The sequence below is a fragment of the Vombatus ursinus genome, unplaced genomic scaffold (genome assembly GCF_900497805.2).
Source record: "Vombatus ursinus unplaced genomic scaffold, bare-nosed wombat genome assembly UNPS02014809.1, whole genome shotgun sequence".
Lineage (NCBI taxonomy): Eukaryota > Metazoa > Chordata > Mammalia > Diprotodontia > Vombatidae > Vombatus > Vombatus ursinus.
This window is the reverse complement of record NW_020954587.1, coordinates 14405054-14432830: the sequence shown is the minus strand read 5'-3', so window position 1 is coordinate 14432830 and position 27777 is coordinate 14405054. Positions and strand designations below refer to the sequence as shown.

Below are 27777 nucleotides of genomic sequence, written 5' to 3'. Positions count from 1 at the left end.
TATGCCTGAATCATGCCTTGTTACTATGTTAAAGTGAAGTAATTAGCCCTCACAGATAAATTTTAGCTTAACATTTTTAATGTTTTAGAGGCCTGACTTACAAGGAAAGTGGGGTGGATATTGCAGCTGGCAATGAACTGGTTAAGAAAATTAAGCCTTTAGCTAAAGCCACCTCCAGACCGGGTAAGCCAAATCCTATCTTTATAAATCCTTAATGACTTATGTACTCACTTAAGTATATTTTATTGATTGCTCTGGTTTTTTTATGGTGCGTAAAATCTGGATTTATACCCCTCCACCAAATGAACTTTTGTAGCAAAATAAAACAATTAAGCAAAACCACCTGATCTGACACGATGATCTCATTTGACAGTGTGTGCAATATGCCATATCAGTAGTCCACCACTTCTTCTGAAAGGCGATAGCTTCCTCAGCTATTTTCTAGTTCTGGGTTGGCAGTTATAATTAGTATTCAGCTTATTGTTGTGGGTGATTTTTTTCCATTTATATGAAATAGAGCTCAAAAAGGCTGTCCTATCTTTCTCTAAATTCTTTATTTTTTTATGGCACAGTAATATTACATTATATACCACAATTTATTTCACAACAATGCTGTGTTGATCAGTTGCTCTTGATTTTACACTTAGAAACAAATATTTCTGATTAATACTACCAGAAGAAATTAAGGCAGTATAAAATGCAGGTACCTTGCTAATACAAATAGGCCTTTTTACTCTTGGAAAGTTAAAAAAAAAAATCGGGTCAACTATTTGACCTATTACAACCTATCTTATATATACTATGTCTTACTTTCCTGTGATTAGATGTTACAGGACATGGAAGTATCAAATATGCCTTAGTTTATAATCTAGTGCTCTTGTATTAAATATGCTTTTAGTAGACAATATTCATCCAAAATGCAAAAAAAAAATAAGAATCACTGTAGTAGTACTCCAGATCCATACTCCATTCAGTACAACATTCTATTTCTAATAGAAAACTCGGACCATATTTTAGGATGGAATGGTTTGTCTCACTGCTGTCAACCTCAAAAGGTCAGCAGCAGGTTGGATTGACTTAAAATTTTGGTATTTAAATGGAAAAAATGTTAATGTGCAATTCAGAGAAATGTGGAAAGACATGAATGAGCTAATGCCAAGTGAAATAAATAGAAAAACCAAATACCATAAAGTAAATGAAGATAACTAAAAGCGAAATAAAGCCTGGGGAATCAGAGGGGGAAAAAATAAAGGTCCTAGAAATAAGCTAATGAAATACGATCCTTCCCCCAAAAAGTGGACAGAATATTGTGTGTACTTTTAGATATGGACTCAGTATTAGCTAATTTTGCTTACTTGGGGCAGCTAGGTAACACAAGTGAATAGAGTGCCAAATCTGGAGTCTGAAAGACCTAAGTTCAAATGCAGCCTCAGACACAGTACAGTGTCTGGCATATAGTAAGCACTATAAAATTATTAGCTGCTATTATTCTCTGTAACAAGAAAGGATTTGTTGTGGAAAGAGGTGGGAAGTAAATGACTCATGTAAATTAAATAAAATTTTCTGACATCTTACTAGATTATTTCTCGGTGCTGACCTGTTCCCTTCTTTGAGTCATTTGTTGATGTGAAGGGATAACAAGGTAGAAGTGGGGCTATTCACAGTCTTCCTTTGTGTTAAGCTGCACATTACCATTTTCCTGTTTGATAGGATGTACTGTAGACCTTGGAGGATTTGCTGGTCTCTTTGACTTAAAAGTAGCTGGTTTTAAAGATCCCCTGCTGGCATCTGGTACAGATGGAGTTGGAACCAAATTAAAGGTAACCAATTCAAAGATTAGGAATTTATAAAAGCCTATAAAGATTTTGTTTCATTTTTCTTATCGAAGGTTTAAAAAAATGGCATGCCATGTATTTGGCAAGGTTTATTATTCATGTATTTAAGGCTTGATAAAAGAATAGTAATGGTGAAAGGTAGGTAATAAATGGGGGGTGGGGGACAGGATGAGTTAACAGTTCGTTTAAAGGGGTTTCCAGTTGTTTTTGTGTAAGAAAATAATTCTTTTGGCCAGCTCTTTATCAGTTTTTTTTTTTTTCTTAAGCAAACAGCCTTTTGCTTATTCTTTTAGGTTGTAACAAGGGCTCTATATTATTTCTCCATAGATTGCCCAACAGTGCAATAAACATGATACCATTGGTCAAGATTTGGTTGCAATGTGTGTCAATGATATTTTGGCTCAAGGAGCAGAGCCTCTATTTTTCCTTGATTATTTTTCCTGTGGAAAACTTGATGTCAGCACAGCTGAAACTATCGTTGCGGGTATAGCAAAAGCATGTGAAAAAGCAGGATGTGCTCTTTTGGGTATGTTGGTATTTCCTATGATAAATACAGGCTTTTAAAGCTTACTTTTTTAAACATTTTATTGATGCTTTTTGATTTTTAAGATAACTGTCATTTCTCAATATTACCCCCAAACCCCAGTAGTACCTTCCCTTGAACAGTGAGATGTCATCTAAACCTAATGCCTACTGAACTGCTTTCTGTTTTGTCTAGCACTTCATATCAAATGAGGAGTTTGTGTAAAAATGGGAAACAACTAAGTAAAATAAGCATGTTCAATATTCTACATCCATTGTCTGCCTCTTGCCTGGACTCTTGTGATAGCCCCCTAACTGATCTCCCTGTCTCAAGACTCTCCCCTCTTCAGTCCATCTTCCACGTAAGCTGCCAAAGTGACTTTCCTTCTCAATAAACTCTGCTTCCATATTGATTCTTCTTGAGCTTTTTTAACCAGATCTGTGAGGATGCTCATGGTGTGGAATTGCCTTTACCAGTACAGATGGGCACCTTCTCTGAGGCAAGTCAAGTTGAAGTGACTTACCCAGGGTCACAACACTACCAAAATAGGTCAGAGGCTGAACTTGATCCCAGGTCTTTGATTCAGAAATCAGTTATACCCACTATACTTCTTTATTTGCTCTTATTTTTTTTTCCCTTAATACAATGGATAGGGGAAAAAAAAGAATTGTATTTGAAATTCAATCAGAACTGGTTGGAATTTTGTTTTGTTTATAATGTAAATATCTACTTTTAAAATGGTTACACAGGGGCAGCTAGGTGGCACAGTGGATAGAGCACCGACCCTGCAGTCAGGAGGATCTGAGTTCAAATCCAGCCTCAGACACATAACACTCACTAGCTGTGTGGCCCTGGGCAAGTCCCTTAACCCCACTGCTTGCCCAAAAAAAAATGGTTGTACAAACACTACCTTTCTCTTCTATGTTCTCTTCTAAACACCTTTCTGCTCTCTTCTGTGTATTTTTATGTTTTATTGATAACTTTTTTCTTTCTTTTTTGTCATCCTCCCCCTCATGCTATTCCCCCAATCCTTCACTAAAATTGCTCTTGTAACAAATAATTTATAGTCAAGCAAAACATGTGTGTTGTATTGGTTGTGTCTGAAAATATATGTCTTGTTCTATGCCTATTGCCTTTCCACCAGGCTGTAGAAAGCAAGTTTCATCATCGTCAGTCAGAAGAGTCCTAACTGGTCATTGTGTTGATGAGAGTTTTAGGTCTTTCACAGTTGTCTTTTACAATGTTGCAATAAATATCTACATTCCTTCTGGTGGTGTCATTTGTACCCATGTGAGGCTGGTAGTATTCATCTGGTTTGACAAGTCTTAGGAAGTTCTCTTTTATGTCCTGAATGCATGCCCTGGAAAGGTCAACAAATAGCTTCCTGAGTACTTCTCAGCAGGGAGTGACCAACCACCAAGACTGGTGGATGTCTCCTCCAATACATGCTGGTCGATAACTGCCTGACAGCATCTCTGGATCCAAAGCATCATTCCTTGAGAGGACAAGCAGCTGTTTTTTTCCTCAAAGGACTTAGTTCTCTTCCCTTGAGCCCAGTGATTAATTTCTGTTTCTCATCTGTACAACATTCTTCTACCCTGAAACCTCCTGGCCTAGGTCAGTCCCTCCGCATCTTCAAATATCTTTTTTAACATTTGAGCTCTTCCATTTTGTGGTACTGCTTATTTGTTTGTTTGTTTAAAGGAATATTTCATCCTCAAGGATAGGGAGGAAACCAGCCTGCACTGAGCATAGAAAGCAGAAGCAAAAACCTTGCATTAACACTGTGAACTACCTTCTGCTTTCTATATTTTCCGGAAATGTGACCCTCACTCCTTGCCTGTCTTGCTATTATTAGCATCTTTTGAGAATTGCTAACACACTGCTTTATGGGTAATGCTTAGGTCTTAAGTTGTTGCTGTCCTCACCTATCATGAACACTTTCAGAGCCATACCCACCTTCCTTTCCTCTTACTCACTAAGCTCTTAACTTCTATTACCAGTAGCATACCAACTACCTTTTTCTCATTTTTTTTCATCCCACTACAGCTGAATCCTTGTTCTCCCATGGAATCTTGAGATGGGTATGAGTAGTCATATAGTCTAGAAGTACATTATCTAGTCTGACGCATCAGAGGGGGAATCCCATTTACAGTATCACTAATAAGTGGCCATCAATCTTTTTAATGTGTTCATGTGCTTCTTAAAGCATGACAGCCAAACCAACACAATATTCCAGATATGACCATAGCAGAACATGCATTGAGACTGTCATGTCACTCCTTCTAGACATAATGTATCAACTAATGGAGCCAAGAACCACATTAGAATTTTTTGGCTGCCATTCTACCCTGTTGACCTAAATTGAGCTTTTAGTCCACTAAAACCTCCAGTTCTTTTTTCACATAATCTAGTAAAATGAAATTCAGTGGGGATTGAATTCTTGTACTTGGCCATCATTTAGCACAATGCCTGGTTTTGTGTCTGTGTGTGTGTGTGTATCCAAGCTTAGTGGGATTCAGCAATAAGATGTAGCATTTCACAAACAATGCAGTTTTGAGTTATGTTTATAGAGATATAACTTTTAGAAATACGGAGGTGGTGATACCCTTCTATTTTGTTCTCTTCTAGAGTAATATACTTAGTTTAAGGAAACTCAGTTTTAGGAGATAAGTATGAGATGAAGAGTGTCCAGAAGAGGGCCAGTTTGTCTGGAATGAAGGGGAGGAATTTACAGGAAGGGTAGATTAGGGCCATATTGTCAAACTTGGCAACCATAACGTCTGTGTCTTAATTCAAGATATTTTTGTTTAAATAAGTTTTTATTAATGTCTTCTGTCTTTTACATCCTCATAGTATCCCTCTACCTCACCTTCTCAGAGAGCCAAGCCATATTAACAAATAACGTTTTTTAGTGGGGGGAAAAAACAGTGCCACTAACAGTACATTTAAAAGTTCAAAAACATAAAATTATGTTCAAAGCTGTGGACTTCCCGTGTCTTCATAGGGGTAGATTGGAAATACCTTTCATTCAAACCATGCTTGATCATTATATTCACTTTCAATTTTTGTGTGTGATTTTTCTTTCTGCTTACATTATTGTAGTTATTGTATGTATTTTCTTGGTTCTCCTTACTTCACTGTTTCTATATAGATTTTTCCATGCTTCCCTAGTTAAACCTAAAGACAATTGTTAATGTTTTTTTTTTTTTAAGTTAAAGTTCCAAATTTTCTCTCTTCTTCCCTTCTCTCTTCCCTCCCTGAGACAGTAAACAATTTTATATAGGTTATATATGTTCAGTCATGTAAAACATGTTACCATGTTAGCCGTGTTGTGAAAGAAAACAGATCTAAGGGGAGAAAAAATATAAAAAGACAAGAAGTGAAAATTTGTATTCTTTCATCAGCACTCAGACATAATCAGTACTTTTTCTGGAAGTAGGTAGCATTTTTCATCATGAGTCCTTTGGAATGGTCTTGGATTGTTGTATTGCTCAAAATAGCTAGGCCATTCACAGTTGACCAATGTGTGGTATTGCTGTTACTTTGGTTCTGCTCACTTCTCTTTGCATCAGTTCATTTAGTACTTTCCAGGTTTTTCTGAAATCCACCTGCTCATCATTTCTTATAGCACAATAATATTCCATTACAATCATATACCACAAGTTGTTCAGCCATTCCACAATTGATGGGCATTCCCTCATATGCATCATTTCTTACAGCATAGTAATATTCTATTACATCCACATACCACAGTTTCTTTAGCCAGTTCCCAGTTGATGGGTATCTACTTTGTTTGCAATTCTTTGCTAGCACAAAAAGTGCTGCTATAAATACTTTGGTGTATTTGGGGACTTTATTCTAATCGATGGCTCTTTCGGGGTAAGTCCAGTAATGCTAGTGATTTAGAGCATTCTTCCATGTGGTTGTGAATATTTTGCAATTCCTTTAAAAAAAATGTTCATATCCTTTGACCATTTATCTATTGGGGAATGGCTGTTACTCATAAATATGTGACCAATAGCCATTGTTGACTAATTTATGTTGTTTTTTATATATATATATTGAGTACCGAACCTTTATCAGAAAAATTTGGTACAAAGATTTTTTTTCCCATTTGACCACTTATCCTAGATGTATTAATTTTGTCTATGTAGACACTTTTCAATTTCATGTAATAAATGATCTATTTTAGTTTTGCCACTTATCTGGTTAAGAATGTATCTACCCCCAGCTGTGAGAAGTATATGATCTACTTCTTTTCTAATTTTTTAATAATATGATATTTTAAAAATGAGAAAAGAAGCAGATCATATACTATTAAGGTCACTTATACTTTTAGACTATATTATGAAATATGGTATATAGTTGGTCTAAGCATAATTTCCACTTGACTGCTTTCTATTTTTCCCAGCAGTTTTTATCAGAAAAGGAAATGCTATTTTCCTACTTTTCATCATTTCCCTTGCTATTCTAGATTGGTTATTTCCCCATAGAGTTTTGTTATTACTTTGTCAGGTTCTAAATAGTATTTCACTGACAAAATCAGGAATTCTTAAAATATTGATCTGTATAGGTACTGCTTTTTAAAATAAGCCTTTTGTGTTACCCTAAAAGGGGTTATGGAGATTCAGCTACAACTTTTTCTCTCTTGGGCTCTTAAGCAATCTAGTATTCATTCTGACATATATCACGATAATATCCCAAAAAGCAACAAGTTATTTCTTGCCTAGACTGTTGCAATAGCTTTCTAATTAGTCTTCAGGGCTTTAGTCTCTCACCAAGCCATCCTTCACATAATTGCTGGACTGATGTTCCTAAAGGCCTGACCTTGTTACTACCCTGCTCAGGAAGCTACAATGTAACTTCCCTTGTTTGGCTTCTAAAGCCCTTTATATGGTCCTAGATTACTACAGATTTTTACACAGTCTGTATTTGAGCCAAATTGGCCTACTTGCTAGTCTTTATAGTTGACATTATATTTTATGTCTCAGTGCCTTTACATAGGCTTTCCTGTATTCCAGGAATGTCTTCTTCCTCGCCTCAGTCTCATGCCAATCTTTGGGTTTCCTCAAGGCTTAGTATATCTGCCACCTATTGCTTGATTGAGATTTTGTCCTGATTTGCCCTGAGTTACTAGTGCCCTTCTGGTCCTGTCATTCTGTCTATATAGAAAGTACTCTTTAGAAGCAGGAACTATGTTATGTTTTTCTTTATTTGTCCAGTGACTAGGAACAAAGAAAAATTCATCCTTTTTATGGCATATGCTGTTTCCTTCAAATCATTTAAGTTTCTTAAATTTCTTAATATTTGCAAATATTTTATAATTAAGCAGCTGCTATGGTATTTAATTCCCTTTGGGTACTTATAGTACATAGTGGATTATAAATGGCAAGGTGCTCACTTAATAAGTATTTCCTGATTTCACTAACTTATTTTTCCATCTCCCTTTAACCAGGAGGTGAGACAGCTGAAATGCCTGGCATGTATCCCCCTGGAGAATATGACCTTGCAGGTTTTGCTGTTGGTGCCATGGAGCGAGATCAAAAGCTCCCTCAACTGGACAGAATCACTGAGGGGGATGTTATCATTGGAATAGCCTCTTCTGGAGTTCATAGTAATGGATTCAGCCTTGTAAGGAAGATTATAGAAAATTCTTCCTTCCAGTTATCCTCTTTAGCACCTGATGGATGTGGTAATCAGACTCTAGGTAAATAGTTGAGTATTATAAGGCTTAAGACTAGCATTTAAAATTTGAATGAATAACTACTTTCTTATATAATTTAATTATGATGAATTTATCCTTAAACTAGTGGGTTTATAATTTGCAAAAAGTTACCCATTTCAGAAGAACTTTCTGTTTTAAGCATTTTGCTTAACATTCTTACAATCCATCTATCTTATAATTCAGTGTTTAAATGGCACTATCTTGTTTCTCATATTTACAGGGGAATTGTTGTTAAATCCAACCAAAATCTATAGCCGAACATTGTTACCTGTTCTTCGTTCAGGGCATGTTAAGGCCTTTGCCCATATTACTGGAGGTGGACTACTTGAAAATATCCCTAGAGTTCTTCCAGAGAAATTCGGGGTAGATTTGGGTAAGGAAAATAACAATGTTTTTGAAGTGTAGGATGTAGAAAACTGCCTTTATGAATATGTGATCTTTCTTTTCTTAAGAATTTCATGAAGTTTATAATGCAGTATGTGTCTTTTGTGGGTTAGCTTTCATTCTCATAATACTCCAAGGAACTACAAATTGATTTTGTTTTATAAACATTTTATATTTAATTTTGTTAGAAATATGTAAACCATAACCCAGATTGGGAATTTGTCAAAAATAGCTTGACTACATTTTTCCTTAAACTTTTTTTGCCAGAGCAACAAAACTCATTTCCCTCCATCATGCTTCCAGTACATATGTTCTTTTTGTGGTGTTCCCGGTTCTTAAGTTAGACATAAAACAAGGTCCCATTGGATAAATCTCAAATCCCATGACCTACTCCTTCCCTACCTCAATTGCACACAAGGCTGCACACACCACTGGATCTCGCATTACACTGACAGTTCCTCTTTCTAATCACCTGTCGTTCCATCTTTCCCTGTGCCTTACCCTTCTGATAATTTTATCTGCCCACATCATGGCTACTGATTCCTCCAAGTTAAGTCAAGATAACCAGTGCCTACTTTGTATCAGGCACTACACTAAACACTGGAGATGCATATATCCAGAAGGGGGAAAAAACTGTCTCTATTCTCAAGGAGCTCCTTGTCTAAATGGGGAGACAGCATGCAAATAGCTATGTACAAACAGGATACACCCAGGGCAAATTGGATCTAATCTCAGAGGGAAGGCACTAGGGTTAAGGAGGATCAGGAGAGGCTTCTTATAGAAGGTGAGACTTCAGCTGAGACTTGAAGGAAACCAGGAAAGCCAAGAGATCCGAAGATGAGGAGGGAGGGAAAGTGTTCCAAGCATGAGGAGACAGGTGGTAGAAATGTCCAGAGTAAAAAGATGTAATGTTGTATAAGGAACAACAAGGAGGCCAATCACTGGATCACAGAGTACATGGAGGAGTATGAGATAATAATAGCTAATATGTATATAGTGCTTACTATGTGCCATGCAGTAGGTTAAGTGCTTTACAATTATAATCTCATAGCAACCATGGGAAATATTATTATCATCATTTTACAGATGAGGAAACTGAGGCAAGCAGATTATGTGACTTGCCCAGGGTCATACAACTGGTAAAGTATCTGATCCCTGATATCAATTCAGGTCTTCCTAACTCTATACCCAGTGCTTTCTCCACACTTTGCCATCACACTGCTCCCAAGACATAAGATAAAATGAGGTTAGAAAAGAGCTAGGTTATGAAGGGCTTTAAAACCCAAACAGGATTTTATATGTAGTCCTGTGATGAATGAAAGCATCTGAGAGAGTTTCTGGGTAATTAATAATCAATTTATTAATTAGGCTAGCCAGCAATCAATAAATTGATGGTCAGTGGTTTCTTTCAGTAACCAAAGACAAACCCCAGGAGAGCCTGAAAGCCTTAAATGCTTTTTTGAAAATGAATACCTCTGACAAGTGAAAATCAACTCTGATTAATGGACATTTAATGAGGAGGTAGCCTAGAAGTCTTCAGCTCCTCCTGCTGAGAAAGTGGCCTGATCATGAAACTCAGCCCACCTCCAACAATCTGCACAAGGGTAATCCATTTCCATCCAGACCATTCTGATTGGTTTTTCTCCTTCATGCGCTGGGTTACCCTAAACTCCAGTGGAGGGGTGCAAGGACAGGGGCTCTTTTCCCTAGGGTAAGGATTTGACCAGACCTCTATTTACACTTAAAACAGGAGTTAGGTGGAGTCCTGCCTGAGATTGTAGAGCATGTTCCTTGAGGGCTTAGACAGTCTCATCAATCACACCAGTACTTTAGGGATTTGCCTTTTTACTGGAGCTGGGCTTTTAAATGAGGAAATAAAGGAGAAAAGCCTGAATACCAATTTAATAATTGGTTATTAACATAATAGTAAAATAATTTATCTCAGTCCTGAAGGTAATAGAGAACTACTGGAACTTACTGAATAGTCAATAGAGTGACATGGTCAAACCTATACTTAAGGAAGATTTATTAGACAGCTGAGTAGAGGATGAACTAGAGTGGAGAGAGACTTGACACCAGCCAGTACTGGAAAAGGCCAGCAAAGCTGTCATCAAAGGAAGGCTAAGTCTTACTGAGTATAATAAGATAGAAGAAGGGAGAGAGGAAAAGGTGTGAACCATGGCACCAGAGCTTTCAGAATCATTGGGCTGGGCTGGGATGGTGATACTTTGCTAGGGTGGAAGTATATAATCATTGAGGTAAGAGTTAAGGTAAGTGAGTATTACCCTTAGGGTGGAGTTATCCCTAAGCATCCAGCAAGTTTATGTAGCTGGAAATCAGGATGAAGAGGGAGGTACCTCTAGAGTTGTAGGTAGTGGAACAGGATGCCTAGAATAAGATGGAATAGCTGCTCAAGGGAGGTAGGAAGCTCCTCTCCCTCCCCAGATTCCAACCTATTGTGAGTTCTCAGGCTAGCTCGTTCTTTAATTTCACTCCTTCCCTTCTCAGTCTTGACCTAGAGTTAACCAAATTTGGTTCCATGCTGTCCTCCGTTGTAGAATGCCTTGCCAAATCCTGAACCTGAATTATCCCACCCTCATCTACCTCATGTGTTGCTGAAGGAGCTAAAAGATGTCACACATCTGTCTGTTAAGTCTCAAATGGACCTTCACAAAGGTCACAAAGCAGTGCTTTCAATTCTACTCCCAACAGAAATTATTTCAAACATTCTTGTCTCCTCAAGCCTTCCATGCTACCTTACCCCTTGTTATCTCATACCCCCTTGACATCATCCCCTACTCTCTTCCTTTTATTCTTTCTCTGATAATGAAGTAGGCCTTCTTGCCAAGGTCAGCTCTTGTACATGTGTGCTTCATCTGGAACACTCCCATTTTCTCCAGTAGCTTGCCCTCCCCCCTACCCCAACTCTCTTATCTTCAATCTCTCCCTTTTATTTCCTGCTGCCTTCATACATTTTCAAGACTACCTTTAAAAAACCCTCTCTAGACCGTACCATCCCCTGAAGATATTATCCTATGTCTTTTCTCCCTTCCACAGACAAATACTTGGTACTACTATCCCATTTCTCTCAATTCTCTCACTGGCTTCTGACCTCAGCACTTTTTTTCTTCCAAAACAATCATTCTTTTGAATCTCCAAAAAGCCCTTCAACTCCTCATTCACTCCTACTATCCTCACTGTACCCCCCATATAATTGCCAAATCTTGCCATTTCTAACTCCACAGTGTTTTTTGCTTCCTTCCCCTTCTCTCTATTTATGTAATCAACAATCTTTCTTAGTCTAGGCCTTCATTACCCTTCACCTCTCCTGTGGGAGGCAACAGCGTTTTATTTTATCTCCCAGTCCTTCCTATGTAATACTGTTGAAGTGTAGATCTTGCCATGTTACTCCCTAAATCCTTTGGCATTTAAAGCCCTTTACCTGGCCCCACACTAACCTTGTTATATATCATTCCCCAGCCAGTATGATGAATTCTGAATTCTAGTGGCTTTTATTTTAAATTCAGGGTGATGTTTAGTGTTAACATGCCTTTCAAGTTAAGCACAGCTAAGGGCTGGAACAGCAAGCGTGCTAGAACAGTAACCTGACACCAGAGTACAAAGGGCTTTAAATGCAAACCTGAGGAGTACTTTATGCTTCATTTCCAGTAGTGGTAGTCCTAACTATATTTATTATATATTTGTATATGTAAATATTATCATGTTCTGTGTGTGAAACACTAATCTCGTGTGACATGCCTAACTTGTTGCCAGATGCTCGATGCTGGAAGATCCCTAGAATTTTCTCATGGCTTCAGCATGAGGGACGCCTCTCAGAAGAGGAAATGGCTAAGACATTTAATTGTGGAATTGGGGCTGTCATGGTGGTACAGAAAGATCTGGCTGAGCAAGTTCTGAAAGATGTACGCCAGCAAGAGGAGGAAGCCTGGATAATCGGGAATGTAGTTACTTGTCCTACAGGTTTTATCTCTTAATTTTATTATTTTATTCTGTTAACGTAGAAAGCTCTGCATTCTTTTTTTTTTTAATCAATAAGAATGCAAATAAATATTCAAAAATCCATTTTAATACATTGTCTCTGTCATTGAAATCTTCAGCATATGTCTAGCACAAGGATGCTGTATTAAAATTTACTTTGGGCAGCTGCTGTCAATGCTAGATTTGGGATAGTATGATTAAAAACTACCACCTATTAAACATTTTAGTGAAAGAGCTAATGATATTTGATTCCTTCTAATTAGAAAATGCCTATTAGGAACAGTCTTATTTGTACATCTTAACACATTTGATGCAGGTGTCTTTTATTTATTGTAGTGCTTATACACTTAAATGTTAGCATTCGAGTTTTCAGAAGATAGTGCTTTAAAAGAAAAATTTTCTCTTAACATAAAATAAGTTTTGGTTTCTCTTATTCTTACTAACACTTTTGTTGTTGTTTACCACTTTTCTACCTTTGTGTTGTGGCTTTGAAATGAAGGTTATTCCCGTGTGAAAGTCAGTCATCTGATTGAAACAATGCAAATAAATGAATCAGTCTCATTAGTGAATGGATCTTTAAAGGATTGCCTTGGTGTCCAACCAAAGAGGGTGCAAGTGGCTGTCTTAATATCCGGAACCGGTGAGATTTGTTTTCTTGTGTATGTTAAAGACTGTGAAGCCGTTGATAAAGACTGTGAAAGTTAAAGGAATATTGGGTTAGAAAGAAATTAGGAGAACTTGGCAAAGAAATAAGGGGGACATGTTTTATATCCTCAGATTGGACTAACACTCTTAAGTTTTGAAATTCTGAATTCTGGTGGCTTTAAAATTCAGGGTGACAGCTTTAACATGTCTTTCAAGTTTAGGGTTTTGTTGATGTATTTTAATTTATTTTAAAAATAATAGATATTTAACCATTGCTTATTACTGATAATCAGTAGTATATCATAGTGTTATACTAACTGTAATTATACTCCAAAGAAAGGAATTTACAGCCTATTTTTGACTTTGGAGTTGTTTACCAGTTGTAGACAACTCTGTTAGAATTGAGAGATACCTTTAATTTATCTTCTAGTCATAGAATTATAGAATTTTGCTAACAGAAAGAAATTTAAAAATTGAAAGTCCAAAGAAAATTAGTAATTTGCCCAAAATTATTGGTAGCAAAGCCAGTACTGTGTCTCTAATCTCTTGATTTCCTAGTCTAGTCTTGTGTGGCCCCTCTCATCTTTGAGTGTGAAAGGTGAAATGTTCCAAGTGTTTTAGTATTATTCACTAAATTGATTTTTCAGTGAAATGGTTAGCTTAATAGGGCAAGCAGTTTCGTTTAGCCAAGAGCCAGGAATCAATATCTGGATAGCATTTCTTCAGCTGTTAATTTAGCATCCTGACAGGAAATACCACCCATTTTATCTTTTGTTCATAGGAAATTGGCTTAGACTGTTAGAAACTGTTTAACTGCTATTGAAATTTCCTTCACAGTAGCATATGTAGGGCATATACAACCATTTGACAATAACTTTTTTTGTTTTGTTTTTGTTTGTTTTTGTTTTTTATGTATTTGAACACTTTATAAATGGAAGATAAATAAAATTTATTAACTGAGCAGAAAGAATTGTATTTACATACATTCTTATAACTTATAGGCTTACTTCCATTTTTTCCATCCTCTGCAGGCACAAATCTCCAAGCCCTAATAGATAGCACTCAGGAATCAACCAGCTATGCACAAATTGTTGTTGTTATCTCTAACAAAGCTGGAGTGGCAGGGCTACAGAAAGCAGAAAATGCTGGTATTCCTACTAAGGTGAGTTGGTTTTAGCATGGATTGAGGATTTTTTTAATGTTCTTAGGCTATGGTAAATCCATTCATACTTTATTATAGCCATCCTCTGAAGTAATTTTTCCTTTACTACAAAAGGAAATTGGGATGAGTATTATGATTGTCCTTCCAAGCAATCCTTTTCATTTATCAAGTGGCACTCCCTCACTCCCATATCCAAGCAGTTACTAGGTATCTCTCTTTCATTCATCCCCTTCTCTACACTCATATGACCACCTCCTTGGTTCATTCAGACCCTGACCACTGTCGTCAGGCTCCCATCTGGACTGGAATTCTTGTACTGGTTATTCCTCTGCAAGCTTTAGAGCCTGCAGTTCTGTCACTCTAAACTAGCGGAACTTCCCAGCTAACTGAGTGTGATTGAGTCTGGCAGCAGTTTGTTTGCTCAGACCTAAACGCAGGTCAGGAACTTGTAGAACTCGGACGGAGGGTGCAGCAAATCGGGCTTTGTCCTGGATCAGACCACTTTGGGAGCACTCAAACCTTACAGGTCCTCAGCCTGATCCTGGAATAATTTAACACTTAATTTCCAAAGCAAGCAGCAGTGAGGTAAGCCCAGACCTTCCCTTCAGAAGTGTACAGAGCCAGGCCTGAACACCAAATCCAGAGTCAGAAAGTACACTGGAAAAATGAGCAAGCAAAAAAGAATTCCATCATAAAAATCTCCTCGAGGGGACAGTAGCACTCAGGACACAAACCTAGAAGTAAAGAATGATTCCAAAACATCTACAACCAAAGCCTCAAAGAAAACATGACAGATTGGACTGGATTTCTTGTAAGAGCTGAATCAAAAGTTTAAAAAAAAAATTAAGCAGTTATCATTTTTGTCAGTGATATAAGAGTACCAGAGGAAGAAAATTGGAAAATAAATGAGAGCTATGGAAGAAAGAACTGAAAAGGGGAATTAACAGTTTGGCACAAGAGGTGTGAAATCTTATCTAAGCAACAAATTTAAGTAAAAAGAATAATAGATCCACAGTGACTGGTCCTATACCTAATGGTTTTCCAGTTTGGGTAGTCCCTGTCATTCCCTTATGGCATAACCCTCAAAAAAACAAGGTAATTTTCGTACTTCAACAAAGTGTCTGATCTTGACTTTAGTATGATATGTCAGTTTTTATGACTTGATTATACCTTTGAGACAATTGGTTTTTATGCACCATCTTTTACTCTACAGGTAATTGATCATAAATTATATAAAAGTCGTTCAGAATTTGACAGTGAAATTGACAGTGTCCTTGAAGAGTTCTCCGTTGACCTAGTCTGTCTTGCAGGATTCATGAGAATTTTGTCTGGTCCTTTTGTCCAAAAATGGAATGGTAAGCAGTTTTTTAACAACTATCAGCCAACCCAAAAGATAATCTTTGGTATTAGATTTTTGTACAATCATTCCATAAAGTGAAATGTTTGTGATGGCATTTTATATCTGTTCAAACATAGTCTCAGCAACTTCTCAAGGTTAGAATCTATTTATTTATCAAAACCATTCACAGAGTTTTGGTACATGTCTGTGGACCAGAGTGCTTTACTAATTTTCCCTTGGTCTGCTAAATGTTAATGTCTTTTCTAAAATTAGGATAAGTTGAGAGGTTTGTTTTGTTCATAAGCTCATTGCTACTTTTCTACAAAAAAGCCTGGAAATGTTTTGAAGTAGGTTTGCCAAACCTCTTTCTTTAGGTTATGTGAGAAGGCTGAAATGAGACAAGTTTGTAAGAATATATTTTTGACATCAATATTCTCATAATGAAATCCTGCAAACTCCAAAGCAGGGGTGGGGAGGAGATAAGTTATAGTATGTATTAAATAGGTTCTTGGCAAAATATGTAATTAGTATAAAAACATCCTGCATCTATTGGACCTGATCTTTGTTAGTAGTACAGTTCTGTATGAGGGAGGTAAGAGGCCTAAGCTCTAACCACAGTTTTTTGTTTTGTTTAATTTCTAGGTAAAATACTCAACATACACCCGTCATTGCTCCCTTCTTTTAAGGGTTCAAATGCCCATGAGCAGGTTCTTGAAGCTGGAGTGAGAATCACTGGCTGTACAGTACATTTTGTAGCTGTAAGTTTTTTTTTTTCTCTTTCTTTTTTTGGGTTTTTTTGTTTTGTTTTGTTTTGGTTTTTTTTGTTTGTTTGTTTGTTTGTTTTTTTGGTGAGGCAATTGGGATTAAGTGACTTGACCAGAGTCACGCAGCTAGTAAGTGTTATGTGTTTGAGACCAGATTTGAACTCAGGTCCTTCTGACTCCAGGGCTGGTGCTCTATCCACTGTATCACCTAGCAGCCCCTGTAAGTCTATTTCTTTTCTGAAAAATTAGGTGCTTTAAGGTTATATAAATAATTTGTATTGGCTAAGTTTGCTTTGGATATATTGAAAGCAGTTTTTCTTTTCATAGGAACAAGTGGATTCTGGACAAATTATTGTTCAAGAGGCTGTCCCAGTAATGAGAGGTGACACTATTGCAACTTTGTCAGAAAGAGTAAAAATAGCAGAGCATAAAGCATTTCCTGCTGCTTTACAGATGGTGGCCAGTGGTGCAGTAAAACTTGGAAAAAATGGAAAGATTTGTTGGAATAATGAGGAATAAAACGCCATAAATTTAGGGTGAAAGAATTGTATCAAATGTGGTCATTTGTACTTTCTGTCATGAATACAAAATAATAGCTAACAAAGGAGAAACCCTTACACTTCTGTTTAAAAAAGAAAAAACTTCCTTACTAACAGAGCTCCTCATATATATCACCATATGTACAGCTCTTTTTGTGTTGGCAAAGAATTGGAAATTGAGGGGGTGCCCATCAGTTGGGGAATGGCTGAACAAGTTGTACTGTATGATCATGTTGGAATGCCATTGTGCTACAAGCAGGATGATTTCAGAAAAACCTTGAAAGACTTATATGGACTGGTGTGAAGTGAGCAGAACCAGAAGAACACTGTTCACAGTAACAGCAACATTGTGCAGATGTGAGTGACTTAAATATTCTGATCCAAGACAATTCCAAAGGACATAAGATGAAAAACAGCATCCACCTCCAGCGAAAGAACTAATCGAGACTGAAATTGAAGCATACTTTTTTTACTTTTCTATTTTTCTTGTTTTTTGGCATTTTGGTTTTTAGTCTGTTTTCTTTTGTTGAAAGATAGCTAATATAGAAATGTTTTGCAGGACCTCACATGTATAATTGAAATCAGATTGCTTGCTTCCTCAAGGAAGGGAAAGAATTTGGAACTCAAAATATTTTTTAAATGGTTGTTAAAATTTTTTTATTACATGTAATTGAGAAATATTTAACAAAATAAAAATGTATTCAAAAAGAAAATAAAAATAAGAATGTCATAAAGACTAGTGTTTTGCTGAGAAATCTTCCTGCTTCCCACCTATACCAAACTTAACATAGAATAAAGCTTTCTATATGTGCAAAAAATATACAAATAACTATGTGTTGTATTTCATATGGTTATACAAGCTTTAACTAAAGGGTAGTCTTTTCATTCCCAGTCAAGCAAGGTGTCAAAATTCCTCCATCAAACAAGACTTTACCCTGACCCCTTAATTCCTCATCTTTCATCTTCTCGCCCTCTGATTTTTTATTACTTGTCATTCTTTAAATATTTCCTTCGTTCCCCAAAGTAGACAGGTTAATGTGTTGATTTAAATTGCAGTTAAAATCTCTTCCTTGGAACTATTATGTGTACTGCTTTAAATTTCTCCCACATGAACTTTTCCCTCCTTGTTCTTTATTTTGGAAGCTGTAATCATCCTCAGCTAACACTCCAATTTCAGAAGGAAACTTGAAGCTTCTTGTGTCTCACTCAATAGTAGCATACCACTTTCTGACATCCACTTATTTTGACATCACAATTAATCAAGATTGTAAAACCAGTATTTGTCCTTTCCAATCCGGACCCAGGTTTTGACTCATAAATGTTAACATTTTTTCAGAGCATTAAAGTTTACCAAGTGCATTACATTTTGTTGTGTCATTTGATCCTCAGAATAATCCTGTGAGGTAGGTGCTTTTATCCTCATTTTACAGATGATAAAACTGAGATTAAGAGAGGTTAAATGACTTAATCAGGGTCACACTAGGTGTGTTTGTGTATGAGGCATTAAACTGTCTTCCTGACTAGAGTCCTACTCTACGCACTGTGCCACCTTTGTACACATACACATGTGCACATGCACTACATAGGTGTGTGGTGTGTGTGTGTATAGTATCCCCCGAAAGTCTTAAGTGCAGTTCTAAGCTAATAAGTTCTAAGCTTCCAAGCTTAATAGTTTACAACAGGTTCTCAAACTTAATTGGCCTGCTACCCCATTTAAAAACAAAATTTAGGGGCAGCTAGATGGGGCAGTGGATAGAGCACCGGCCCTGAAGTCAGGAGGACCTGAGTTCAAATGTGGCCTCAGACACTTGCCACTTACTAGCTGTGTGACCCTGGGCAAGTCACTTAACCCCAATTGCCAAAAAAAAAAAAAAAAAATTCAGAGCCCTGGGAAAATCTACTTTAACCCTTTAATGTTTTTTTTTAATTTGCGTCCTTTCCAAAAAAATAACAAATTTTTATGCATTTCAAATTTAATAATTTATTGTAAGTTTGTGGCGTTTTCCAATATTGAAATTTTGATGATGCATGTAATATTGCATCGTGTAATCATATATGTTGTAAACAAGTCATTACATGCACATATTCCTGCTCATGCTTGTTGGACTTCCCCACAATGGGCAATATGCTTGCCTGCCAAAACTTGCTTGTCTATCAGCAGACTTGACCACCAATTGATTATAACATGCATTTGGTGTGTTTATTTGGAAAATAATGTAATCGCTGCGACTTTAACTCTGTTACACAACAGATGAAATATGTATGAACAGATTTTCAAAATTGCACCTGAGGCTACTATCTTTCGGTCCAGGCCCCGCAAGGGTCAGTATCACCCATTTTCGGAACCTCTGCTTAGTACTACACTAAGATTGTTGTGGGAAGTTGTTTGTGGACCTTTGTACTACCTGAAGTAGATTACTATCTACTCCTACCTAAGGCAACAGTGATTTTTGGAAAAGCTCAACCCTCAGGGAAAGGCCCCATTTTTTAATTTTCTGGTGTGCAACCTACAATATTCACCTATTCTCAGAATCATTTAGAAAACTATTGCATACTTGGAGTCCACTAACAAATGAGCAGTTCTCAATTTAGACCAAAAGAAAACTTATTCTCATTCCATAGGATGTGATTGAGCAACATTTGTGATAATGATCTTTTCCTAATTTGTCACACATAAAGGTTAAGATTATTATAATTGGACAGAACAGAACATTTTTGGTACATGCAGAGGCCCCAAAAAATGTAGTTTGAGTTTAAGGATATTTTATTTGTGGGTTTGGAGATTTTTTTTTTAATAAGACTTATAAAAACCTTATTGGACTGGCCAAGAGGCAGACCACACAACTTTCACATACCTACTCCTACCAAAAAAACCTGAAATTCATACCAGATGAAATAATCAAGAAATCTAATGAAAAACTGCAGTGATTTCCTCCACCCCAGAACTGCAGGAAAAGTCAGCCACAAGCCCATGAGTAATGGGAGGGGGAGCCACCAAGAAGACAGTGTCAGCCTAGTCTACCAAGTTGGTAGACTTAGTACAACCAGAGCCATTGTACACTGCAAGGCTTTGTATCGATGCAGCAAAAGCAGATGGCTCTCTTCAGAGAGCCCCCAAGTGGAGACCTTCGAAGCTCTGGGAAAATGGCAGCAACCAGCATAACTTGTCAGTACTCAGACCTGGACACCCCCAAGCGCAAGGGTTAGATTATTAGCACTCAGTCTTGACATGCCATGGAGGTCCCTGCACTCTGAACCTAAGAGATCCCAGGGGGCATAACCCAAGGAGGAGGAGATCCATACAAGAAGACAGATGACCCAGGTCAAGACCAAATAGGACCAATCGTCCACCCAGAAGTGAATCCTGGCCTTGGCACAAATCCCTAGTTGTGGAACTAAAGCTGGAGAAATGAGTAAACCAAATAAGATGCCAATCAGTATAAAAAAATTGTAGATTTAAATACCCCAAAAGCAAAGTAAATCTGTAACCACTATAAGCAGACACTTGAAAGAAAAAATGGATTAAGAAAATGGTAGAGATGGCTGAAGTGAGTAGAACCAAGAGAGCATTGTACACAGGAACAGCAACACCATGCGATGATCAACTTTGATAGACTTAGCTTTTCTCAGTAATACAGTGATCTAAGACAATTCCAAAAGACTCATGATGGAAAATGCATCCAGAGAAAGAACTATGGAGTCTGAATAGAGATCAAAGCATACTATTTTCTTTTTTTTGTTTTTGTTTTTTCTTTCTCGTAGTTTTTCCCTTTTGTTCTGATTCTTATTTCACAGCATGACTAATGTGGAAATATGCTTAATATGAGTGTACATGTACAGCCTATATCAGATTACTTGCCATCTTGGGGAGGGGGAGGGGAAGGAGGGAGGGAGAAAAAAATTTAGAACTCAAACTCTTATAAAAGTGAATGTTGAAAACTATCTTTACATGTAATTGGAAAAAATAAAATACTATTAAGTGGGGAGGGGTAGAAAATGATAGATTTGATATAATAAACAACTGACCCTAAAAGCATCAAGAAGAATTAAGAACCATTAAAACTCCCTGAAAACAAATTTAAATAAGTTTTTAATATATCTGTTCCGTTTCTTACATCATTGTAATATCTCATGTTTCCTCCCCTCCCCATCCCAGAAAGCCATCCCATATGACAGTATTTTTTGGAGAAAGAGAGAAGCTGGCAAAATTGGCTGATACATTGAAAAAGTGCGTAACTATGTGCAACGTGTAACACCTGTGGACCTCCCACCCCCACAAAGGGGTGGATTAAAGGTGTCTTCTCATATCTTTTCAAGTCCCATGTGTTCTTTATAATTTTGTCATATTCACTTTTGATTTTTTGATGTCATTCTTTCCATTTACATTATTATAGTTACTATGTTCGTTGTTTTCTTGGTTCTGCTTACTTCATTCTGCATTATTTCATAAAGATCTTTCCATGATTCTCTATATTTACACACATCATTTCTTGCAACCCAGCAATAATATTCCATTACATTAATGTACCACAATTTGTTTAGCCATTCCCCAATCACTGGACATCTACTTTGTTTCCAATTGATAGTTATCACAAAAAGAGTATTGTGGGGACTTTTATTGATGGAATTACAAATTACTTTCCAAAACAGTTATACTAATTTCCCAGCTCTACTAACAATGTATTAGTGTGCTTGTCTTTCTGCAACCCCTCCAACATTGTGCCATTTTTGCCCATTTTCAGACAGTGGGGGTGAAACCTCAGGGATGTTTTGATTTGCATTTTTCTTACTAGTGATTTAGAGCATTTTTTTGTGTAGTCATGAATATTTTGCAATTCTTTTAAGAACTTTTTTTCATATCCTTCAATCACATATCTATTGGGAAATAGCTATTAATATGTATTTATAAATCATTCATTATCTTAGTTACCAAACCCTTTTCCAAGAAATTTTATACAAATTTTTTTCCCCATTCAACCAACTTCCAATCTTATCCTAGATGTATAAAGGTTTTCTGAACAGAAACTTTTCAGTTTCGAGCAAAGTAATGTTTCTTCATCTTTGGTAATTGCCTCTATTTCTTGTTTGGTTAAGAATATATCCCCTCAGGGGCAGCTAAGTGGCACAGTGGATACAGCACCAGCCCTGGATTCAGGAGGACCTGAGTTCAAATCTGCCCTCAGACATATAACACTTACTAGCTGTGTGACCCTGGGCAAGTCACCTAACCCCATTGCCTAGCCAAAAAAAAAAAAAATATATATATATATATATATGTATGTATGTATATATATCCTCATCATATACCAAAATAAAGTCAAATCAAAATGGGTTCTCGATTAAGATATAAAGGCTGATACTGTAAGCAAACTGGGAGAGCAAGGAATAGTTTACCTAACAGATTTATGGAGAACAGAAGAGTTCTTGACCAAACAGAAGATAGAGAACATTACAAAATGCAAAATGGATAACTTTGATTACATTAAATTGAAAAGTTTTTGCACAACAAAGTCAATGCAATCAAGATTAGAAGGAAAGTAAAAAACTGGAAAAGAACTTTTACAACCAGTGTCTCTGATAAGGACCTCATTTCTAAAATATATAGAGAATTAAGTCAAATTTTTAAGAATACAAGTCATTCCCCAATTGATTAATGGTCAATATGAAAAATTATTATATTGATTAGAGAAATGCAAATCAAAACAACTCTGAGGTACCACATCACATCTATCAGATTGGCCAACAGGACAAAACAGGAAAATGATAAATGTTGGAGAAGATGTGGGAAAATTGGAACACTAATGCATTGTTGGTGGAGTTGTGAAATGAAATACTACTGTGCTATAAGAAATGATGAGCAAGCAGACTTCAGAAAAATCTGGAAAGACTTAAATGAACTGATGCCGAGTGAAGTGAGCAGAACCAGGAGAACATTATACACAATAACAGCAGTAACTTGTAAGGGCTTAATAAGTGCTTGTTTCCTTCTTTCCTACAGGGAGAGAAGGTTTAGAGGTGAAAAGCTAACAATACTGATGCAAAAAGGGGGGACTTTGAAACTTTTTTATATATACAAATGAAATTAGAAGATCAGACATTTTTAACATATACAAAAGAAGGCAGACAAACTTTTATATACTTTATAAGTATGAAATGAAGATTCATAGTTTCATATAGAATCTTTTTTGTGTTATATGTATATTAAAATCTTCCTTTTTTTGGTGTTTAAAGAACTTTTAAAATTTTATATATACACATTTTAAAGCTTCCTAGTAGTTTTGGGGGGGAAAAAACTTAGCCTGATTTTAACATATCTTACCATATATCCAAAAACCGTAAATATCCAAATAAATCCAAAAACACATGGCAACTGGATGTCCAGTAGACATCAATATGTCCAAAACAGAATTCATTCATTATCTTTCCCATAAACCCTGCCTTACCTTCCCTATACCTATAGAGAGCAACACCATCCTCCCAGTTGTGGTGGGCGAAAGATGCAATGTGTGAGGAAACAAAGGTCCAATCTTCAAAGCACAGCCCTCCCTGACTTAAATCCAATTCACTTGCATGTCATGGCACCACCTCCTTGATGTCATGATCCTCTTCTCGAACTAAGGACAAACAACAGCTTCTGAGAATAGAAAATAAGAACATAGGAGCTGCCTCTTTCTTTTCTTTTGTTTTCTTTTCTTTTCCTTCTTTCTTCCTTTTTTTCCATTCCCTCTATCCACATAGGGTATCATACCCTTACCTGCAGGTGCTCCACCCAAAGGAATGTAAATTTTAATCCCTGAAACCTTTTTTTCTTTCTTAAGGACCATGCCTTAAACCCAAATCACTGTGGCTTCTCATTGATTGGCCAACAATAGGTCCCATGCCAAACCCCACTTGGTCATTATTTGGGCCCTGATTGGCTTAGAATGAATGTAAATATCAATTGCAGGTGGTGGTGCAGTGGATAGAGCAATGGCCCTGGAGTCAGGAGGACCTGTGTTCAAATCCGACCTCAGACACTTGACACTTACTAGCTGGGTGACCCTGGGCGAGTCATTTAACCCCATTGCCTAGCCAAAAAAAAAGGGAAGCAGTACAACATTAAGTAATCTCATTTCTAATTGGATGAAAGATTAGGGACTTTTCAAATTAGGAGGGAAAAAAGATTTAGAAAAAGAGGTGCCCTCCTCCCAAGTGTCTGTAAACAATCAAAGGAACATGGAAACAATAACTAATCAGTACAGGGCCAGTTTTCAGATAAGACATATAGATCTCTTAAGATGTACAATTGTGAGAAAACTTCTCGCATTGATCTTTGGACCTAAGTTTCTGGTCAACATAATCTCTTCATAACCAATTATTTCATCTTTCACTCACCACACATTTCCTCAGGCTCAAAACTTAGGACGAATTCTGAATTCCTCACCATCTCTCACCCCAAATATTCAAGTTATTGGGAAAGCTTGTCAATTTCACTCCTTTCTCTCCTCTGACCCTGCTACCACTCTAGTGCAAGCACTTATCCCCCTACACCTTGATTACAGCAATAGCCTGCTGGTGGGTCTACCTGCCTCAAGTTTCTCCCCACTCCAATCCATCCTTCATTCAACCACTAAAGGGATTTTCCTAAAGTGCAGGTCTGATTTTGTCACCTTCCTATTCAATAAACTCCAATGGCTTCCTATTACCTCCCAGGAGCAAATGCAAAATGTTTTGTTTGGCATTCAAAACCCTTCATAATCTAACCCCCTCCAACTTTTCCAGTCTTTTTTTTTTAATTTATTTATTTTGATTTATCAACAATCACTTCCATAAGTGTTTTTGAGTTTTAAATTTTTCTCCCCCTCCCCAAGACAGCACACAATCTGATATAGGATATACATATACATTCCTATTAAACATATTTTCACATTAGTGATGTTCTAAGTAAGAATTAGAACCAATAGGAGGAACCACCAGAAGGAGTAAACAAAACACAACAGAAGAAAAAAATTATCAAATGCTTCGATCTGCATTCAAACTCCATAGTTCTTTCTTCTTTGTGGATAGCATTTTCCATCATGAGGATTTTGGAGATGTCTTAGATCCTTGTATTGCTAAGCAGGATCAAGGCTATCAATATTAGTTATTGCACAATGTGGCTGTTATTGTGTACAATGTTCTCTTGGTTCTGCTTACTTCATTCAGCCATCAGTCCATACAAGTCTTTCCAAGTTTTTCTGAAGTCTGCCTGCCCATCATTTCTTACAGCACAATAGTATTCCATTACATTCACATACCACAACTTGTTCAGCTATTCCCCAATTAATGGGCATTTCCTCAATTTCCAGTTCTTTGCCACCACAAAAAGAGCTGCTATAAATATTTTTGTACATGGGTCCTTTTACCATTTGTATGATCTCTGGGATACAGGCCTAGAAGTGCTATTGCTGGGTCAAAGGGTATGCACATTTTTATAGCCCTTTGGATATAGTTCCAAAATGCTCTCCAAAATGGTTGGATCTTTTCACAACTCCACCAACAATGCATTAGTGTTCCAATTTTCCTATATCTTCTCCAACATTTATCATTTTCCTGTTTTGTCACGTTGGCCAATCTGATAGATGTGATGTGGTACCTCAGAGTTGTTTTGATTTGCATTTCTCTAATCAATAGTGATTTAGAGCATTTTTTCATATGACTATAGGTGGCTTTAATTTCTTCATCTGAAAACTGCTTGTTCATATCCTTTGACTATTTATCAATTGGTGAATGACTTGTATTCTTATAAATTTGACTTAATTCTCTATATATTTTAGAAATGAGGCCCTTATCAGAGACACTGGTTGTAAAAATTCTTTCCCAATTTTCTACTTTCCTTCTAATCTTGGTTGTATTGGCTTTGTGCAAAACCTTTTCAATTTAATGTAATCAAAGTTATCCATTTTGCATTTTGTAATGTTCTCTGTCTCCTGTTCGGGCATGAATTCTTCTGTTCTCCATAAATCTGATAGGTAAACTATTTCTTGCTGTCCCAGTTTCCTTACAATATCAAACTTTATATCTAAATCATGAACCCATTTTGACTTTATTTTGGTATATGCTGTGAGATTTTGGTCTATGCCTAGTTTCTGCCACATTTTTTCAGTTTTCCCAGCAGTTTTTGTCAAATAGTGAGTTCTTCTCCCAGAAGCTGGGGTCTTTGGGTTTATCAAATAATAGATTACTATAGCCATTGACTACTGTGTCTTGCATACTTAACCTATTCCATTGATCTACCACTCTATTTCTCAGCCAGTACCAAGCAGTTTTGATGATTGCTGCTTTATAATACAATTTAAGATCTGGAATGGCTAGGTCACCTCCCCCTGCATTTCTTTTCTTTAGTTCCCTTGATATTCTGGACCTTTTGTTATTCTAAATGAATCTTGTTATTATTTTTTCTAACTCTATAAAATAATTTTTGGTAGTTTGATTGGTATGGCACTGAATAAGTAAATTAGCTTAGGTAGAATTGTCATTTTTATTATATTAGCTCAGCCTACCCATGAACAACTGATGTTTTTCCAATTATTTAGATCTGGCTTTATTTGTGTATTCCAGTCTTCTTCTACCTTGCCTGCTAACACATACTGTTCCATCTATCCTCCTAGCTGTTCCATGAACAAGACACTCCATCTTTCAGCTCTGGATATTCTTTCTGTCTGTCCTTCATCCCTGGAATGCTTTCCCTCCTCCACTCTAACTATTGACTTCCCTGGCTTCTTCTTCTTTTTTTTCTTTGTGGGACTAGGCAATGGGGTTAAGTGACTTGCCCAGGGTCACACAGCTAATAAGTGTCAAGTGTCTGAGGCCAAATTTGAACTCAGGTCCTCCTGACTCCAAGGCCAGAGCTCTATTCACTGTGCCACCTACCTGCTTTTAAGTCTCAACTAAAATCCCACTTTCTACAGGAAACCTTCCCTAATTCCTCCTAAATCTAGTGCTTTCCCTCTTTTAGTTACTTTCTATTTAACCTGAATGTAGCTTGCTTTGTATATATTTGTTTGTATGTTGTCTCATCCCTACCCCACACCACTACATTGTAAGCTCCAAGAGCAGACTGGTTTTTGCCTGCTTTTTGTATCCCCAGCACTTAGCACAGTGTTTGACACATACAAGGGGGCAGGGATAGTGGGAGAAATTTTGGTGATGTAAAAAAAATATTAATAAAAATTAATTTTAGAACATTTTGTTAAAGCCCTGTGCAGAAATAGTTATTTTACATATTACAATCTGGTACGTTTCTCTTAGGCCAATTAAGTTTAAAAAAAAAGTCCATAAACCAATGTTTCCTTCAATGTCATAAAAGTTGAATACACTTAAAATCTCATACATAAACAGACCTAGTTAAACAGACTTTATAGGTAAACTATGTCAGGTTACAGATTAAATTACATTTAGAAAGTTTACAAACAGGTAATTGAAGGGGCAGATTTACACATCCCCAAGGAGTCAGGGATAGCTGAGATTCTTTCTCTGGCTTTTCATCTAAGGAATGTTTAAGGCCTTAAGTAAATTTTCACATGTTATGGGACAGGATTTGATCAGGTGAGGTTAATATTAAGAGAAGACACACTTTTAGTAGACCAAAAGTTGCAAGAGGAATGGCCCTGAGCCCCAAATAATAAAAATTAATAAAAGGAAATAAAAACTTCCCATTAAAAGCACTTGTCATGGGAGAAAAAGTTCTCTGAGTTCATGTGGTAGGTAACCGCTGCCAAAATATATTTACTAAAACACAGAAATTATAGAGGCAAAAACGTAGGTTTTATTATTATGCTAAAGTGTAGGTGAAGGCCTCTGAGAAACCCTGATCCCTCATTAGGAGTCTAAAAAGCCCT

At 36.8% G+C, this 27777-nt stretch overlaps 1 protein-coding gene across 5 annotated transcripts in view; it reads left to right on the top strand.

Moving 5' to 3' along the window:
* GART (phosphoribosylglycinamide formyltransferase, phosphoribosylglycinamide synthetase, phosphoribosylaminoimidazole synthetase) overlaps positions 1-17445 on the top strand; it is a 36467-nt gene extending 19022 nt beyond the window's left edge. For all 5 annotated transcript variants that reach the window (XM_027875573.1, XM_027875571.1, XM_027875569.1 and 2 more), the window contains 11 exons: positions 89-183; positions 1711-1820; positions 2163-2361; positions 7817-8068; positions 8307-8459; positions 12245-12451; positions 12969-13109; positions 14146-14276; positions 15490-15631; positions 16258-16373; positions 16707-17445. In XM_027875573.1, coding sequence (XP_027731374.1) covers positions 89-183; positions 1711-1820; positions 2163-2361; positions 7817-8068; positions 8307-8459; positions 12245-12451; positions 12969-13109; positions 14146-14276; positions 15490-15631; positions 16258-16373; positions 16707-16898 — 1738 coding nt within the window. In that variant the 3' untranslated portion in view covers positions 16899-17445. The remainder of the gene's footprint in view (positions 1-88; positions 184-1710; positions 1821-2162; positions 2362-7816; positions 8069-8306; positions 8460-12244; positions 12452-12968; positions 13110-14145; positions 14277-15489; positions 15632-16257; positions 16374-16706) is intronic.
* The last annotated feature ends 10332 nt before the right edge of the window (positions 17446-27777 follow it).